Genomic DNA, 20,093 nt, shown 5'->3' on the forward strand with positions numbered 1-20,093 from the left:
GGTCCAGAAGCAGATACTTTGCTCCTGGAAGTCGGGACTGTTTGGTCATTAAAAATGCCAGTTAAAAATTACATAAAACACCTTTCACTTTTTAATTTACAGCCTATTAATGTATATTCTCATTAGCATACTTTGGGTGTGAGGTGAAGGCCTTTGCTTTGTGTTTGGTTGGTCCTCTGAGTTTCCAGTGTTCATTCTTTCATAAAAATAAATCCATAATACAGTGTCTGCCATGTCCAATTTCTCCATCTTTTCAAATGACAGCAAGACTTAAAGAGCCTTGTGAAGCAGTCCGAATCCTTCCAGGTATGTCATCTTCCAGTTCTTCATAGTGGTCTCTCTCACTCAATTAGGCGGCAGTTTTTATATCCTCTTTCCAAGCATTCAAGTTTGTTCTCATAGAAACAGGATCTCTTTCTTCTTAAAATTCATTTTATTGGTTCATGTGACATTTAATTAAGAATAGAATTACAAACACTTGTGGTATAAATAGGCCTGGGAATACACAGACTGACTGAGTCTTGGTAACCATTTGCTTCACATGGTGGGAGCAGAGATGGCCACTGACAATGGTCAGAGTATTTGAGCAGCGCACGGGAGCACACTCATTGGCCTGGCAATCTTTGTGCAGGGAATGAGTGAGGGGCTTCAGCCACAGCTCTTTTGATGAGTTTCATCTCTCCCTGTGGAGCAAATGAATTACTCTGGAGCAGAAGTTCATCTAACCATGCATGTTCTGTTTTCTTCTGAGTTTTTTTGACCTCTTTTCACTTTAATCTCTTCCCTTTGTTCATTTTGTAACTGTCTAATGAGTAGCTACTGTGTGCCAGCCATGATTTTAAGTGCTAGGAATAAAGTGGTGAACAAAACCTGAGGTTGTGGTTTCCCTTAGTTTATTTGACTACCATAACAAAATATCATATACAGTGTGGCTTATAAACACCAGAAAATTCATCCTTCCGGTTCTGGAGGTTGAGAATTCCAAGATCAAGGTACTGCAGATTTGGTGACTGTTGAGGGCTCACTTCCTGGTTCATAGACAGCCATCTCCTTACTCTAACCACATACAGTGGAAAGGGCAAGGGAATCTCTGGGGTCTTTTGTAAGGGCCCTAATCTTATTCATGAGAGCTCCACCCTTAACAATAGCATGGCTGCCCAAAGGTCCCGTCTCCTACTACCGTCACATTGGGCATTAGGTTGCAGCATGTTAATTTTGGGGAGACATGAACATTTAGCCTATGGCATGGTGTTTATAGTGTTGTACTGGGTCACTATGTTAAAAATGGTTTTATCTTCTTTTCCGTCTAACATTTTATTATGAAAACTTTCAAACATACAGAAAAGTTGAAAGGATTATCTTTTTAAAATTCTCAGTTTTCCCATTGCGTTGAACAGTTTTCTAATTGGCATTGCAGTAAACATAAGACTGACAGATGTTAGTCTCTACTTTTGAAAGCCTTATGCTATAGATAAAGACACACCTCACAAGACTATTGATCAGAGAGAATAAGCAGAGCATGAGGGAGTGCTTAGTTCAGGGCTGGAAATCACAAGGATGTAGCATTCATGAAAGATGTAGCATTTGAGTGAGACCTTTGTGGTATTAGTGGAGTTTTTGTAGGTGGAAAGATATTTCCATCTGGCCGTCAACATCGTGGTCTTCCACCAAAGTCATTAACTAGGTGGGTTACACAGACTGTAGAATTACTGTACATTTCAGTTAGCTTTTGCTGAGTAACACACTACCCCTGAAGTTAGGAGTGTGAAACAATTGCATGGATCAGTTGAGTGAATCTTCTGAGCTGGCTGGCTCAGCGGGGGCTTGATGGTCTAGGATGACCCCACTTGCACACCTGGTAGGTGGCTCAGTGTCCACTGGGACAAGAGAGATGACTTGGCCCTGTGCTTTCATCATGCAGGGGCTGTCCTGGGCTTCCATGAGAGTGGATGCAAGATTCCCCAAAGCAGCCAGAGACAGGGCAAGTTCTACTCCCCGAGCACTTCCTCAGCCTCTGCTCACCTCACACTTGATGTGCCGTTAAGCAAATCAAGTCAAACAGCTAACCCGAGAGTAAATGTGGGAGAAAATGAGCTAAGTATATAGTGGGAAGGGAATAATTTGTGGCCATTTTTAAAGTCACACCGGGCCTTGGCTGGTCTCAGTGATGTCATGTTTTGGGAGAAGGGGTCAAGTGGAGAAGGGGAATGCATCTTGATGACAGGTGATCCTGGGCCAGTTACAGTGGAGTTCCCTTCCCTGGCTAACCCAAGCTGGGATCAGCTGGGAAAGGGTCTTGGGTGATGAGTTTGAGAGGACTGTGTGCTCACAACTCCCTCTAGTGTTTGCAGTTGCTGGTGCAGCCTGAGAGTTTTTTCTTTCACTGCTTTTTACTTTTTAAAAAAAGTGAGACTCAAATTGAAGAGGATGCATTTATCATGGATTGATACTGAATGGGGAGCAGCTTTTTTGTGGGGTCTAGAGATAAGTTTAGCTAATCAAAAGCAATAAAGCTACATTCTGAAAGCTGCTGCCCTTATATGCTGCCTTCAGAAGCAGGTCATAGACCTCCAGGTAGCTTTTAAAAATTAAGACAGCGCTTTCCCTCTTTTATATCATATTGTGATGAAAGAGAATCTGTAATGTTAAACATGTGTTACCGAAGTTTCTTCATGGCATATAGCAACATTCTGGGTAGATTTTATAACCTACTATAATACAGAAATGTATGTCATTAATTACGGACATGGTACTTTAAATTATGGTAAATAAGTTTGGTATAAAGTAGATTGTCTACATTTGTACTTAAAAGTCCTTCACATATTTCAAAATAGTCTCTTTGTTTTATACAAAAGACAACTTTAACCCAAAGCATTTAAACTACAATGGTTACTTGGAATTTACAGTTTTAGCTTCTCTGACGGTAGCATCTTTCATTCTTTCTTCCTTCAGGCTTTTCAGGTTTTAGTTGTAGTTTGACATGTGTTCTCTTTCTAGTCTTTTTTTTTTTCTTTTTTATAGGCAGGATCTTGCTCTGTCACCCAGGCTGGTGTGATCACAGCCCACTCCAGGCTCAAGGAATCCTCCCACCTCAGCCTCCCAAGTAGCTGGGACTACAAGCACACACCACCATGCCCAGCTTTTTTTTTTTTTTTGGTAGAGATAGGGTCTCACTTTGTTGCCCAGTCTGTAAATTTTATTTTTTAATCTTTTTAATTTATTTTTTAAGAGACAGAGTCTCTGTTGACCAGGCTGGAGTGTAGTGGTGCAATCATAGCTCACTGCAGTCTCCAACTCCTGGCTCAAGCAATCCTCCTCCCTCAGCCTCCTGAGTAGCTGAGACCACATGTGTGCACCACTATATTGCACTAGTTGTTGAAGTTTTTCGTTGAGATGGGGTCTTGCAGTGTTGCCCAGGCTGGTCTTGAACTCCTAGCCTCAGGCAGTCCTCCCACTCCAGCCTCTCAAAGTGTTGAGATTATAGGTGTGAGCCACTGTGCCTGAGCCATTTCCCTCTAGTCTTTTTCAACATCAGATTCATCATTACCGAGAAGTAGATTGGTTTTTCAGAGGCACCCAAAATTTTAGTTGTTGTCTAAGCAAGTCTGCTCTTAGGGTCACTGACAAAAAGTATTATTTGTGCGACTATACTGAAATTTTTGTTTCTCTTAAAACACACACGAAATGCTCCAAGTGGAATGTTTGAACATCATTTGGGAAATAGCTTACAACATTGTCAGGTTTACCTTTTCTGAATTATAATGCTTTGTCATTGAAAAGAGAGCGTGTGCACAAACTCTTTTGTTGTTTTTCAAGTTTTTCTTAACGGACATTTTTAGACTTACGGCACCTTGGTCCAAAGGCTATATTGTTTTAGAATTTAAAAATGCCATGAAGGATCTCAGCCAGATTGTGGAGTATCAATGCGATACCGGATCCAGTGTGGATTTAATCAGAGCAGCTTTTCTTACATGACTGCTAAGAAAGATAAATTAGCTTTCTATTTTTCTAGTGCGGGGCAGGCCCCAACTGTCAAAGTTCTTGCAACTCACAGTGGATACTTCAGGGTCGCATTCTCATTGCTGAGACACCCTATGGTTTTGTTTGTTGACTCAGGGTATTTTGCCAAGAACCAGCTGCTATAAATGACTGCTGTGCACACACTTCCAGCTTTTTAGCTATTTATTAACAAAATAAAAGCTATATACATTAACAAAATATAAGATATTTGAGATTCCAGAAAAAATAAGGGAGAGGTGAGTGGAATAATAGGTAAGGATGACTAAAAAGAATGATTGTGGAAATAGCTCATTTTAAATATCTTTTTCTAACATCATATGTTGGAGCCCTCTGGTTTTCTGAAGTTTTCCACTAAATCTAATAATCTTAGATGTATTCTGTACTCACTTTGAAGGAGCAGTAAGCTGAGTTCACTCAGCAGGGAAATAACAGTGAAAAGGAAAGAAAACATTTTGACACTAAGAAACGCGTGTACATTCACAGGAAATCACTCTTTGGGACAGTAGTGGGAATCTCTTTCTCTTGCCTGGCCCAGTTATCTGTCCTGACTTTCGCTCCTCAGTGTGCCTCTTCACCAAACTCTGTGGACCAGTGGGTGTCCATTCAGCTGGGCTTGCTTTTTTTGTTGTTTTTATTTTATTTAAGTTCCAGGGTACATGTGCCCAACGTGCAGGTTAGTTATATATGTATACATGCGTCATGTTGGTGTGCTGCACCCATTAACTCGTCATTTACATTAGGTATATCTCCTAATGCTATCCCTCCCCCTTCTCCTACCCCATGACAGGCCCTGGTGTGTGATGTTCCCCTTCCTGTGTCCAAGTGTTCTCATTGTTCAGTTCCCACCTATGAGTGAGAACGTGCGGTGTTTGGTTTTTTGTCCTTGCGATAGTTTGCTGAGAATGATGGTTTCCAGCTTCATCCATGTCCCTACAAAGGACACGAACTCATCCTTTTTATGACTGCATAGTATTCCATGGTGTATATGTGCCACATTTTCTTAATCCAGTCTATCATTGATGGACATTTGAAATAGGAACACTTTTACACTGTTGGTGGGACTGTAAACTACTTCAACCATTGTGGAAGACAGTGTGGCAATTCCTCAAGGATCCAGAAGTAGAAATACCATTTGACCCAGCCATCCCATTACTGGGTATATACCCAAAGGATTATAAATCATGCTTCTATAAAAACACATGCACACGTATGTTTATTGCAGCACTATTCACAATAGCAAAGACCTGGGCTTGCTCTTAAATGTCATGAATATTTACAAAGCTCACAAACTCTACTCTTTTTTTTTTTTTTTTGAGACAGAGTCTTGCTCTGTTGCCCAGGCTGGAATGCAGTGGTGAGATCTCAGCTCACTGCAACCTCCGCCTCCCAGGTTCAAGGGATTCTCCTGCCCCAGCCTCCTGAGTAGCTGGGATTACAGGTGCGCACCACCATGCCTGGCTGATTTTTTTGTATTTTTAGTAGAGACAGGATTTCACCATGTTGGTCAGGCTGGTCTCGAACTCCTGACCTCAGGTAATCCACCCACCTTGGCCTCCCAGAGTGTTGGGATTACAGGCATGAGCCATCACACCCAGCCAACTCTACTCTTTTTAATAGGAGAGGAATGAGGGAGCCATGTCATCACAACAGCCCTAGAATTTATTGCTAGACACTGTCCTGAATGATCTGTTTCTCAGGACACCACACTTGCCCTTCTTCCCCTTTGAGAGGGTTGGTAGCAAAACCCTAAAGGCTGGGTGAAGAAATTCCAAGAAAAGTTTGCACAGTCGCCGGGTAATACTTAACTTGCACTCCTGGATTTTGAAGTTGACTCCAACAGCCCATTCTGAGCTTTCTCATGGGGCCTTGTAATGGCCTGGAAAACCAGTGATGCTGTTCCTCACTCTAGCCATCGATGAACCCACCAAGTGAGGGGGCTGTGGAAGTGAGGTTATATGGGAGGCTGGGGACGTCTTCCCCAGTGGTGTTTCCACATTTCCATGACATCATTCATGAGAAGTCAGGTCAGCCTGTATTCATCAGGCACTAACTGTGTAAGTGCACCTCCGAGGGTAGGTCAGTCAGGTGCAGGTTGGAGGGATGCCCCTGTGAGCTGCTGACATGGGTTTGCCTCAGCCTGTGCCATTCTGCTTGGCATCTTGGGTTGGCCCTTCCTCTCAGACTGAGCTTAAATGAAAGTCAGTTTCCAAGAATGAACTAATTATTTCATGAATGTTTATCCAGATCCTGAACTCCTTATGACTTTTTCATATGTTGGCTGTTCCACTGATCTTTGGCTGTTAAAGTGCAAAGAAGAAGGGAAAGGAGATCGGACTTAGATTTTCTGCCTTTCCTTTCTTGTTGCCATGACAGCTTGAGGGCAGATGCTGATTTTTTTCCCCCCCAAAATGAGGATTTCCATTATTTGTGGATTCAAATATTTTCTTGAGTGTGTGTGTGTGGTAAATATACATAAGAAAATTGATCATTCTCACCATTTTTAAGCGTACCGTTCAGTACCACTAAATGCGTTCACATTGTGTGCAAGAATCACCACCGTCCCTTTCCAGAACTTTTCCATCTTCCCAAACCAAAACTCTGCATTCATTAAGCAAATGTTTGAGTCATTGTCTCTGTCTCTTTAATTCCTCGGCCTATGGAAATGTTCTTTGGCTCATTGTCTAAAAGGAGAAGTTCTGTCATTACAAATGGAATTGAGATACATAATTGAGATACGGAATGCCCAAGTCAAAGCCAGAGACTGGACTCCTTTCCCCACTCTTCCCGTGGACATTTTGTTGAAAAATTCTACGGTGACTTTGACTTTTCTTCCATTTCTTTGTCACTGGCTTAGTGAGAACAATCTCCAGGAAGATCTCTTCGACCAGATCTTGGCTGGGAAGCTGGAGTTTCCGGCCCCCTACTGGGATAACATCACGGACTCTGCCAAGGTACCCTCCAGGCCTGTTTCTGTGGGTTGTATTACGTTGTGGGGTCCTCACCCGTTGCACAGGGCTGTAGTTGCGCTAGGTATTGCATTCCAGAAAGCTCCTTGGCTTTTAATGTGTGGTTCTTCTTTTAAGTTCATCCCATGGTATGGTCTCTGAAGTTCTTGGCCAAATTCTTAAAGCTGGACTGGCCATCTTTCCAGTTTCCCTCCATCCTCTTGTGCTCCTCTAAGTTCTCAACATCCATTATTTCATTTACTCAAGAAATATGTATTGGGCACCCATCAGGATACAGGGATGAACTTGTGAAACACACTGAATTGCCAAAAGGAAAAATACTGCAGTTTTAGACTGTGGAATAATAACAGTGACCAGAACTCTTAGGTGAAAACATCTTAGTTTCACATGGACTCAGGAGAGACTGTCTTTTCTTTTGCACTGCTTATAAGGCATTAGGAGAGTAGGTGTAATCACGTTTAGGTTTGAATCAGTTAGCAGCTGTGCTGGCTCTTCTCTGAAGTGCTTGCCACAAACTCAGATTTCTGTATTTAGGCTGGAATTACCTCCTTTCTCCTCCTCTGTGGTCTGACTTGTTTGTTTATTTGTAGGAATTAATCAGTCAAATGCTTCAGGTAAATGTTGAAGCTCGGTGTACCGCGGGACAAATCCTGAGTCACCCCTGGGTGTCAGTAAGTACCCACATTCCCAGGGAATGGGCCTCACTGTGCTCTGTGGCCAACAGCATGGTTCCTCACTGTGATGTTTGCACTTGCAAAAGTTATGCATCCAAGCTCCATGGTAGATGTCTGTCTGTCCCATTGAGCAAGTAGCATAAAGATGGCTCCCCAAGAAAGCAGTTGGCACTAGGGTCCCAGTCTTAGACCCTGCCCCACGAGTCACCTGGGCAAGTCACTGTCCCTTTCTTGGCCCCAGTTTCCTTATCTGCAAAATGGAGTTGGCCACAGTGCTCCTTCAGGAGGCTTTTAGCTCTCGTCTTCTGCGGTTCGGGGTTTGAGAGTTTCCAGGGTTTGCCCTGGAGATGAGCCTGTTTCAGACTCTGACCTTTGTGCCTTCAGGGAACGTGCTCTCAGGAGACCTCTTGCTGTTGATGGGGAGGCTGACACAGGATCGCTTCAGAGCTGAGTGGAGACACATGATATTGACTAGAGTTCCCTCCCAGAGGCTTAGGTGGTCTCTGGGAGGGAAACATGATCCAATAAATGGGGACTGTGGGAATTACATTTCTCCCATTTCCCTCATTTCTGGGAGGCTCCAGGAGAGTGAAGTTAGTTTAATTAGCCCAGAGCTTTGTTGACTCGGGTTGGGAAGCTCCCTGTGTACCTCCACTGCCCCACCCACCCGCCATCCAGGTGCAGTTTCTCTGGACCCTGCTTGCTGCTCTCTTGGGCTAAATGACGTGGTTCTTGGACCAAGTAGCTAAGATACCACATTTTTTTTTTTATTATAAGCAATAAAGACTAACAGCTAAATGAATTCTTGATTAACGTGAAAAACAGTGATCTTTGATGCTTCCATGGGAGGGATCATACTAAATCGTGTGCCTTGGGTGAGGGTCTCAGTAGCCTAAAGTGTGTCCTGCTTTGTGTCCCGGGAGACCTGTGCCCTCTCCTGGGCCTACTCTAGTCCTGAGGGGCAGAGGGAATGGTGTGAGGTCTTTCTGAGGGCATGGGCCTACTGAATAACAATAGTTATTTTTGAAAGATCATTGTTTCCCTAATTCTGTGGCTAAGAGGGGCCCATTTAGGAAGAGGTCAGGAGGGTGGTTGAGGCGGGGAGGGGGACTCTTAAGGAAAAGACAACTCAAACGGGAGGATGGAAAAAGCATTGTATTTGATTGTTTTCTTTCCTGTAGGATGATGCCTCCCAGGAGAATAACATGCAAGCTGAGGTGACAGGTAAACTAAAACAGCACTTTAATAATGCGCTTCCCAAACAGAACAGCACTACCACCGGGGTCTCCGTCATCATGGTGAGTGGAAGGCGGCAGGTCTGGCCTGACTGCGGAGCCGGCCTTGAAGTTTTTGAATTAGGTAGCCGGGAGCTGCCCTCACATGGAAGTTGGTGCCTTCCGTAGTCCTATTTCATATGAAGATTGGCTTGGCATGTGGAGGGCACTCGTTTGGCAACTCCCAGGCTTTGGGCACTGTGTGGAGGGGCTTGTGTAGGGACCAGCAGGCCTGGTGTGAGGGGTCCAGGCGTCAAGGAGCTCCTGGCCGGGCCCTCTGGGCAGCTGCTTCCTCTCTTGTCTCTGCCTTCTCATCTAGAGAGACTCCCAAGCCCTGGAGGGGTGTGTTGTGTTAGGAATTAACTCTCTGCCTACCCCAAGGCCTCAGAAATAGATTATTAGAGATGTGAATTATTCTTTGAGACTTGGGATAAGAAACAGCCAAAGCTAAACATATTTCAGTTTTAAAAAATCAGTGTTTTATAAAACACAGTTTGGGGCTTTTAAAGGTACATAACCAAGGAAAAAAATATATATTCATTTTTCAGGGTTGGTAACATTTTATGAGATGTCAGTGACAATGATGGCCTTATTTTTTTCAGCCTTTTCTTCTTCCAAAATGTTTCTTAAGGCAACTTTCCTAAATACATAAACACAACAAATTAAAATGAAAAGTGACATGAGAGTAAATGAATCAAAAGGAAAAAACATTGAACCAGAGGTGAGGGCAGCACACCCGCAGCAGCTGTCCAGGCCTGAGCCAATGCAACCCTGGGCCACAAGGCCAGCTCACCGTGAGCAGGTAGAAGCCAGCCAGCCACCCAGGCAGGGACCTTGGTTCTCCCCACGCACTCCCAGGAGCAGGGAACAGGGGTGGAGTGGCCTTTCCCAGAGCTGGAGTTGGCTGCAGCGGCTTTCGAATCAGACCTGCCGAGGTGATGGGCATCTGAGTTTCACATCTGGGCCCCCCGTGACCACACTGAGTCCTGACAGCTAAGGGTGGGCCACCTCCACAGCTCCGTCATTCGTACTTGGGACAGGCCTGTCATCCTCTGGGAAGGTCCTCCTTGTTTCCTACCCAACTAGAAGGGAAACAGTGGCATATTCTCATGGTACATGGTTGTCTGAGAGCCTTACCTAGGAAGACGCAGGGTCTAGATAGAAGCTATAAGGAAGCCACACACATAACCCACATCCCCACATCCCCAACATCCCCCACACCCCCCACACCCCCACATACCCCCACACACTCCCATCCCCCACACCACACATCCCCCACACCCCCCACACCACACATCCCTCACATCCCCCACACCCCCACATACCCCCACACACTCCCATCCCCCACACCACACATCCCTCACACCCCCCACACCCCCACATACCCCCACACACTCCCATCCCCCACACCACACATCCCCCACACCCCCCACACCACACATCCCCCACATCCCCCACACCCCCACATACCCCCACACACTCCCATCCCCCATACCACACATCCCCCACACCCCCCACACCACACATCCCCCACACCCCCACATACCCCCACACACTCCCATCCCCCACACCACACATCCCTCACACCCTCCCATCCCCCACACCACACATCCCTCACACCCCCCACACCCCCACATACCCCCACACACTCCCACACCCCCCACACCACACATCCCCCACATCCCCACCACACATCCCTCACACCCCCCACACCACACATCCCTCACACCCCCCACACCACACATCCCTCACACCCCCCACACCACACATCCCTCACACCCCCCACACCACACATCCCCCACATCCCCCACACCCCCACATACCCCCACACACTCCCATCCCCCACACCACACATCCCCCACACCACACATCCCCCACACCCCCCACACCACACATCCCCCACACACTCCCATCCCCCACACCACACATCCCCCACACCCCCCACACCACACATCCCCCACACCCCCCACACCACACATCCCCCACATCCCCCACACCCCCACATACCCCCACACACTCCCATCCCCCACACCACACATCCCCCACACCCCCCACACCACACATCCCTCACACCCCCCACACCACACATCCCCCACACCCCCCACACCACACATCCCCCACACCCCCCACACCACACATCCCTCACACCCCCCACACCCCCACATACCCCCACACACTCCCATCCCCCACACCACACATCCCCCACACCCCCCACACCACACATCCCTCACACCCCCCACACCACACATCCCCCACACCCCCACACCACACATCCCCCACACCCCCCACACCACACATCCCCCACACCCCCCACACCACACATCCCTCACACCCCCCACACCCCCACATACCCCCACACACTCCCATCCCCCACACCACACATCCCCCACACCCCCCACACCACACATCCCCCACACCCCCCACACCACACATCCCCCACATCCCCCACACCACACATCCCCCACATCCCCCACACCACACATCCCCCACACACCCCACACCCCCACATACCCCCACACACTCCCATCCCCCACACCACACATCCCCCACACCCCCCACACCACACATCCCCCACACCCTCCACACCACACATCCCCCACATCCCCCACACCACACATCCCCCACACCCCCCACACCACACATCCCCCACACCACACATCCCCTACACCCCCTACTCTACACACCCCACACCCCAACACACCCCACATAACCCCCACACCCCACACCCACACCCCCCACCCCCCATGTACACACCCACACACCCCACACCAGAACACACCCCACATACCTCCACACACCCCACACCCCACATCCCCCGCCCCCACGAGCGTGCAGCACTCTGTTATATGCATTGAGCATACACCAGGTACCCCCACACCCCCCCACACACCCCCGACACCCCCACACACCCCATACCCGAACACACCCCACATTCCCCACACACCCCACACCCCCCACGAGCATGCAGCACTCTGTTATATGGATTGAGCGTCCACCAGGTTCTCAGCACCCACTGGGCCGTCATTCACTTCTGTCCCCTGGGGCGGCTGCGTTTATGTGGCCACCCTCTGTGTGTCCTTGCAACTCCCCAGCTGCTCCCCTGCCAGAAAGTGTGCTCTCCCTCTCTCCCTCTCTCCCTCTCCAGACAGAGCCTGGGTTTGCAAGCTGAGTCTTTTGATGGCTTGCAGGACTTTGGGGGCGCTCTGTGCCAAAGCAGTGAGAAGGCCTTTTGAGTTGTGGTTTCCCTTGAATTTTAGCAGTGTTTTGCTGAAAGCCTGAGAAAGTCAGAGTTGTCAAAGAATTACAGCTTAGACACTTTGAAAAGAACCATCTTGATTGAGCCAACAGCATGAGAATGTTTCCAGCGATTCCCTTGCGAGAGCTAACATTGATGGATGGGCTCAGTGGTACACAGCCTTGCTGTGCACTGCGTTGTAAGGCAGCTTCTTGGAAAATTTAGAAAAATAAAACATTAAAAATTGGCATACTCAACGTGTCATGAAAAAACCTTAAGAAGAGAGATTGGTTAGGATCAAAATTTAATAACCATGTTAAGTCTTCTGAGATGAAGAACCTTTAACCGCCCTGTGCCCAGGGCTTAGGAGAGTTTGCTCAGAGACTGTGAAGGGAGTCATTGCTGGGGTCACTTTTTGACTCAGGGGCCCAGATAGGAATCAGTGGCCATAGGCCTGTGCCCGGCCTCTTTATGGCTGGCTCTCAGCTGACATTCTGGAATGATTAGCTGTTCTACAGGCTCTATCCTAGATAATGACGCTTAGACCCCCTCAGACAGAACCTATGTTGTGTGGTTTACAAATACCGTTTTCCATTTCCTGATGAGGAGTTCAATACTCAAAAGACAAACCCCTGGGCTCTGACAGGGTGTTTGTGTGAACAAACAACCCGTTATTGTTTGCAGCTCTGATGTAAATGTTGTGTGTTTATGTGTGTTCAGTTGTCATTTTGCGCATGTTGGCAGGGTGTCCCCTCTAACCCCATGTTCCCTACACAACTCTGCAGGCTGTTAGCTCAGAGGAACTGCTGATGTCGTGATCCCATTCAGTACCTACAGGGAAATTCAATCAGGCTTGCCTCTGGTGGCACCCATTCTCGATGGCCAAAACACCAGCCTGTGACTTTTGGGCTGTCCCCAAAAGTGGGAGGGGAAGGCCTGCTGCTGATCCTCCCTGGCGCGGGACCCGGTCTGGGGCATGGTTGTGTGGGGGAACTTGCGATGCTGCTGTATCGTCCTCCTCATCCTCCTCGTCTTCCTCATCCTCCTCACGTCACTGTGGTCCTGTCTTCGGAACAGTTTTAAGTGTTTTTACGTTAGAAATAACCTCAAAATGACTCTCCCTGGTACTCATATGTCCTCATAACTGAGACTGTGGGGCCAACCTGTTTTTCTGCAGATACAAATGATAGTGGAAATAGTGTCAACCGTCTGGAGGTTGAATTATCAGATAACTTACAGATAGGACCTTCCCATCTGCTGTCACGCTAGTGTTCTCACCCCCAGAGCTGGGGCCTGAGACTTCAGTGAGAAAATTATGGGCTAGAAATTGGTCCATAAAGGTGAAAAAAAAGTAAAGTTGATGGTGTTATCTGCATTTTATTTGACAGTTTGATTTGACAGTTTGAGAGGCACCTCAGAGTTTCCTTCTTTACCCCGCTGAGACAGTGGGAGAGCCTGAAGCAGAATCCTGGTATTCACCACGCTGCGTCCGACCAGCGCGCCCCATCCTCAGCCCCTCTCACGCCTGCATGCTTGTCTCAGTTTCTGATGCCGCCGTCCGGCTCTCAGCTGCTTACTGGTGTGGGTCTTCTGTACCTACTCACATCCTTTCCAGCCAGCCAAGCAGGCCCCTGGAAAACTTTATTTTCAAACTTCTCAGCTTGCCACACTGCCTGCCTTTCCAGACCAACAGCTGGTGAGAGCACGGGAGGAGTCCCGTAGTTCTCCTGCCGATGCTGTTTCCCACTTAGGTGAAAAGTGGCTTTTCGGAAAGAGCAGCTTAAGATGGTGCCTTCGTGAAGGCTTTTGTTCTTTCTCCAGCTGCATTTCCAAAGATGAGTTTGTATCAGTAAGTGTAATCTCAGCCAGCCTTTGGGATAAGAGAAGATAATTTAATGGGTGAGGCCTTGGTTTCAGGCAGGGCTGAGGTGTGGGATTACAGTTCCCATTTTCTTGGACTTGTCCTTAGCATGCATAAGAAAGGACAGAGCAGGGTGCATGCAGGACGGCCTCCCATGTACCCCGGGGGGCTCGCCCCAGCTGCAGAGACCAGGAGAGACCATCTTGTGGGAAGGGAATGCCGAGAAGCCGCCGTCACTCGGCGCCTGTGGTGCAGACTTGAGAAGGGACGGATTCAAGGGCATTGCCTTCTTCGCTGCGGGATTATGCCTTGTTTCAGGGGGAAGTTGGGGAAGGATTTGGGTTTATTGCCTTAATTTAAGATAGACAAAACTGTTTCACTCGTGTTGCTTCTGTTGAAAGTAAGTCTAGTTTCTGTCCCTGCTTCTCTCCTGCCTTCTGCCTCTCCCGCCGCCTGCATTGCTTCCCTCTGGCTAGGTCCAAGGTCATGGTATGTACTAACTGCACTGCCAGCCTGCCTTCTGCCACACACGCCCCTGTGCTTCTGACAGGAAGAGAAAAGGAGAAATAACGGGGGGATTGTTTTCTTGTACCCAGGAGACATTTTGTGGTAGGAAAAACCTGTATGCTGGCTCTCTGCTTCCCATGTAGGTGGGAGCATCTTTTAGTGGAGTTTTCCACAGTTACCCTTTCTCCAGGTAGTTGAAATTGTCCTTGGAAATTGTAGGGATTTGGGGAGTTTTGTTTATTGAGACAGGATCTTGCTCTGTTGCCCAGACTGGAGTGCGGTGGTGTGATCCTAGCTCACTGTATCCTCAAACTCCTGAGCTCAAGCCATCCTCCTGCCTCAGCCTCCAAGTAGCTAGGACTACAGGTGCACGCCACCATGCCCGGCTAATTTTTAAATTCTTTGTGGAGATGGAGCCTCTGTGTTGCCCAGGCTGGTCTCAAACTCCTGACCTCAAGTGATCCTCCCTCCTTGGCCTCCCGAAGTGCTGGGATTACAGGTGTAAGCCACTGCACCCGGCCAGAAATGGATGACTGTTCAGCTTGAACTTGGCAGAGCCTGTGGAGAAGCAGCCATTCCATAGGTGGCCCCAGGTGCCCTGGAGGCCGCCACGCAAGTTCATCTTAGAAAGCCCTGTTGTTGATTCTTATTTTCTCCAGACTTTTTTTTTTTGTTGTTAAAGTACTGAAAGAATCTCTAGTGCATTTTCCCCTCTCCCTCCCCAGGGTAGTTAGATTACAAAACGCCTCCTGGCAATTGTCCCTTTCAGCTAAAGGTGCCTGGGAACTGCCATCTCCTTCACTTTTGGGAAGCCCATTGAGATGGCAGCTTGACGGGCTTCCCTGGACAAGCAGGAAATAGAGAAGGAGAAAGCAGGACCAGGGTCCCTTCCCCAGCCAGGCTTAGAACGCAAGGTGACTGCCTCACATCTTTGTGGCTGTTTCTCTGTTCCTTGAAGAGCTGAGCAGATTTAAAAACTTTCAGGATGTTTCAGGATAAGGAAGCTTTGCTTCGTGTGAAGAGAAGACAGGTGAGGAGATCATGGAGGATCTGAAAAAAGAATAATGTGGCTCCATCCAGTTGCTGGGCCTTTTATAGGCTTCACAGCATCTCAGGTTGTTAGGAGGATTAATTATTCACAGGACATGCGGGTAACTTTTCAATCTGTGACAGAGTTTTATTTGGAAGAGTAAACTGTCCAAGACTGAGCACCTTTGTAAGGTTTGCTTATTGTCTCAGAATTCTTTTGAGCTTAAGGTCTGGGCTTGGGCTGAAGGGGTGAGAACCCAGGCACAGCCCAAAGCGAGAGAAGACGACAGACATCCAGTGTGTCCTGGGCTGCCAGCCTGGGTCAGGGTAGGAGCAGAGGCCAAGGACAGCCCCTTCCCCCGGTGGGTTCCCGAAACCATTACTCTCCTGTGAGGCTTCTGTTAGAAGCTTGGCGTTATTTCTCCTCTTCTGTTTCTGAGGCCCGTGCATGCTCTGTCGTGCTCTCTGCTCGTGGCAGCTGGGACCCGAGCCTGGGCCCGGGTAATGTGTTGTTGTCTCTGCTGTTTCCTCCTCAGAACACGGCTCTAGATAAGGAGGGGCAGATTTTCTGCAGCAAGCACTGTCAAGACAGCGGCAGGCCTGGGATGGAGCCCATCTCTCCAGTTCCTCCCTCAGTGGAGGAGACCCCTGTGCCTGGGGAAGCAGTCCCGGCCCCCACCCCTCCGGAATCTCCCACCCCCCACTGTCCTCCCGCTGCCACGGGTGGTGAGCGGGCAGGAACCTGGCGCCGCCACCGAGACTGAGCCTCCTGCAGACAGGCGAAGCCGCCTGCTGCCGCCCAGGAAGCCAGCCCTCTGCTCGGCCTCGCCGGCCTCCCTGCTGCAGGCCTCCCTCTCTTCACCGCCTGCGCCTGAGTTCGCGGGTCCTCCGCAGGCCGCCTGGGAACCGGAGCCTGGCATGCCGGAGCCTGGCCTGGTGCTCTGGGCTCTGCCTTCTGGTTCCTGGAGGCATCAAAGGCTGCATCCGTTCTGCCAACAGCTGTTCGGAGAGACTCATTCCAGATCATCCTGTCATTTTCAGTTTGTTGGACATTTTACAGCTTCACCAGGAGAATGTGCAACTTTATTCCAGCATTCGATGCATTTTTATAGAAACACTTTGGATGAACCAAGGCCTTTTCCTTATTTAAGTAGACTCAGAACACTCCCTTTCTTTTCTTTTCTCTCTCTCTCTCTCTTTTTTTTTTTTTTTTTTTACGAAAGACTTAGAATTGCATTTGTCCTTTTGTGGGTGTCCTGTGAGAGGTGATATGGGGGCTAAGAGGACTGGCTTTCTAATAGAAGAAGTGAGCGCCTGAGAGGAAGATTTGGTCATTGGACACGGATTGCAGGCTTTGAGAAGCGCTCAGAGGCCCAGGGCAGCGGGCTCAGCCATTCAGCTTGGGGCACCAGGCTCACCAGAGACAATGCTCAGTATTCATTTGTACACAGACGATGGAAGAAGCCACTTCTTCCCTGGGCGGTATGGGTTTCCCCCAGCTCTTCCCACACGTGTGTTAGGAAATGCCCGTGAACTTGCCCTCTGGGTTTTTTAATGAGAGGCTTGGCGCATGCGGCACCCAGCGGCTGCTTCTCTGCAAGCCAGCGACTTGCAGGGCAGCAGAATGAGCTCTGCTCCTGAGCCCTGGTACCTGCTTCCTCACCTGCGTTTCATCTGGAGCAGGGCAGGTAACCACAGGAGGAGGCATGCCCGAGGCAGCCAGGACTGGGCGGGAAGGTGCTCCCTGGATATACTCTGTGAACCTTCTGGAAGGCTGCTGGCAGTTTTTCCTATTTGTCCACCACCCTGCTCTTTTTAATAATTGTACATAATCCGTGTATTTGTTTTACCTGCTCATCTTCTAAACTGGTGAGCCCTATAGTTCGTTCTCATTGTTAGATTTTGCCTTTTACAAGTGTCCCCAACCTGCAATAAACTTTTCCCTCTTGAAAAAAAGTAATCAGGGATGGGCAAAGGTTTCTGTGCTGTTGTTTGGCCAAGGGTGTGTGGGATCAAAGTTCTCCTCCTCGGCCCGGGTTCCAGCGGGTGCCAGTGGCTGTTTTGCAAAGTCTCAGGGCCACCCGGGGAAAAGAGGAAGCTCGGGGAGAACACACATGCAAATGAATCTTGGTTGAAGTTTGTCTGGTTACAGGTGCAGAATGGGCGTGGTGGCTCAGGCCTGTAATCCCAGCAGTTTGGGAGGCCAAGGTGGGTGGATCACCTGAGGTCAGGAGTTCCAAGACCAGCCTGGCCAACATGACAAAACCCCATCTCTACTAAAAATAGAAAAACTAGCCGGGCGTGGTGGTGCATGCCCATAATCCCAGCTACTTAGGAGGCTGAGGAGGGAGAATCACTTGAACCAGGGAGGTAGAGGCTGCAGTGAGCTGAGATCGTGCCACTGCACTCTAGCCTGGGTGACAGGGTGAGAACCTGCCTCAAAAAAAAGACACATCACAAAAGCTCAAGAACAAATGGTGTGCGACAGAGGAACCTTATGAAGCAGCAGCAGGAAGGGCAGAGAGTTGGGGCAGTTCCCATGTCTCTCTCTGAGGTTGTGTGGTCTCCTGTCTCTGCTTTTTCCAGTGCCTTGTCAGCTACAGCTTTCTCTGCAAGACTCTTGTTTCTGTCCCCTCATAGTACCCACTTACCTGTGGTTCAGGTTACCCTGGTGCTGCCTCTGTCCGCAGCTTTTCAAGGCTTTACAGTCCCAGGGCTTGAAACCATCTAACTTGACTCTGGATCTTCCAGTTCAGATAGCTGAAGGAATGAGTCAATCTCAAGGGCCAGGCGATACAATGAGTTCTGGGCTGGTGCTGACCCCTGATCAGGTCCAGAGGTTGGCCACAAGGTGCGGTGGGTTGCGGGCTGGGGGAGCAGGCGGCGGGCTTCCTAGGCCCACAGCCGTAGCAGGGTCAGGCTACAGGAGGACGACAGTTTCAAAAAAGCAGTGATGTATAGGTCTAGAACATTCTGCTTGTGCCTCCTCTTTGGTTACAGGACAAGCTTTTTCATAGCTTTCAATAGAAATATTTTTGTTAATGGAAGGGAAGAGCTAATAAAAGGAAGAAGGAGAAAAATGCAAACAGCGATAGAACAAGGCCTCTGGCACTGATCTGAGTCCCAAACCCATCTCCCTCCCTTGAACTGTGAGGTTCAAAGAAAGACATCTGCTAAAGGCAAAATAAGTGGCTGGGCAGTGCCAGTCACTGTCAGGATGCAGGAGTCTCTTCTTGTCGGTACATGCCTCCGCCCTCTGTAAGGATGGAGACCGGAAGTAGCATGAGCTGGCAGGGGCAGCACTGCCTAGCCATCCTGTTAAAATGGTTATGACCCCAGGAAAACCTGCAGAAGTATGTGGTGCTAGGGGAGCAAACCAAGAAGTCAAGTCACACCTCCAGGGTCATAGAATCGGCAGGAGGTGGAGCCATGATGCAGTGTTAGCTTTTGCTGACTCTAAAGTGCATGTTCTTTTTGGGGGCGGGGCGGGGGTGACCCTGTCTATCCATGGCTAAATCAAGGCCTGGAGGGGAGGAGCTAAATAAAGGTTCTGATACAGGCAGATTGTTCATCTGCCCACTTGTTTAGCAAACATTTATTAAGCTGTAATTCTGTCTCAGGATCTAAATTAAATACAGGTACTTAACTGCGGGGTTCCTCAAATCCTGCACAGAGAGAATGGCATGAGCTGTTTCATGTTGATTCCCTTACTTGAGCCGGGCCGAGTCTCAGCCTCTCATTTTCTCTCTCTTCCTCTCACCCTCTCTTTTCAGAAAGGTTGCTAGGATAGAAATGTATTGAATATATAAATTGAAGGCATTTGGCAAAACTTCCCCCAGAATATCTTCATGGCTAAAATGGTGAAATGTGAATTAGGAGATGGTGAAGACAGCTCAGGACAGATTCACCATGTTGAAAGCAGGAGTGCTGATTGATGTTGTCTTGGAGAAAGATCTCTAGAACAGTTTGCTGTCCCACAGAAATATGCAAGCCACAGGAGACAGCATTTCCTAGTATCATGTTAAAAAAAATTTTTTAGAGAAACAGGTGAAATTAATTTTTATAGTATATTTTATTTAACCTAATATGTCTAAATACATCCAAAGTATTATTTTGGCATGTAATCAACATAAATCACTAGGATGTTTTACTTTCTTTGTTCTAAACCTTTGAAATCTGGTGTGCTTTACATTTATAGCATGTCTCAGTTTGGACAGGGCACATTTCAAGTGTTGAACAGCCACGTGGTTAGTGGCTGCCATGCTGCAGCTTCAGTCTTTGTTCTTAACCTTTTTTTTTCCCGCATATGATGTGAATAACAACTTAGAATGCTTTCCTGTTTTTTTTTTTTTAATGGAATGGACTCATTTAAAAGGATCTCAGCAGGTGAGGATACTGATCCAAACCCACGGTGTAGAAGTGAAGTGTGAAGTGCTGTGATTCAATTCTGTAACTACCCAAGGCAAGGCCCTGGCCTGCAGCACGGCTGAACATCTGGGCCTGGAGGATTTCAATGATCGCCCAGTC

At 48.2% G+C, this 20,093-nt stretch overlaps 1 protein-coding gene across 12 annotated transcripts in view; it reads left to right on the forward strand.

Moving 5' to 3' along the window:
* The window catches only part of DCLK2 (doublecortin like kinase 2), a 179,193-nt gene extending 161,667 nt beyond the window's left edge, over positions 1–17,526 (forward strand). For 7 of the 12 annotated variants that reach the window (XM_004040476.5, XM_019025905.4, XM_019025901.4 and 4 more), the window contains 4 exons: positions 6,875–6,971; positions 7,577–7,657; positions 8,842–8,958; positions 16,103–17,526. In XM_004040476.5, coding sequence (XP_004040524.1) covers positions 6,875–6,971; positions 7,577–7,657; positions 8,842–8,958; positions 16,103–16,330 — 523 coding nt within the window. In that variant the 3' untranslated portion in view covers positions 16,331–17,526. Of the gene's footprint in view, positions 1–6,874; positions 6,972–7,576; positions 7,658–8,841; positions 8,959–13,557 lie in introns of all 12 variants that reach the window. The other 5 variants (XM_055385515.2, XM_055385516.2, XM_019025904.4 and 2 more) reach the window with 3 other exon arrangements.
* The last annotated feature ends 2,567 nt before the right edge of the window (positions 17,527–20,093 follow it).

This window comes from Gorilla gorilla, chromosome 3 (assembly GCF_029281585.2).
Source record: "Gorilla gorilla gorilla isolate KB3781 chromosome 3, NHGRI_mGorGor1-v2.1_pri, whole genome shotgun sequence".
Classification (NCBI taxonomy): Eukaryota; Metazoa; Chordata; class Mammalia; order Primates; family Hominidae; genus Gorilla; species Gorilla gorilla.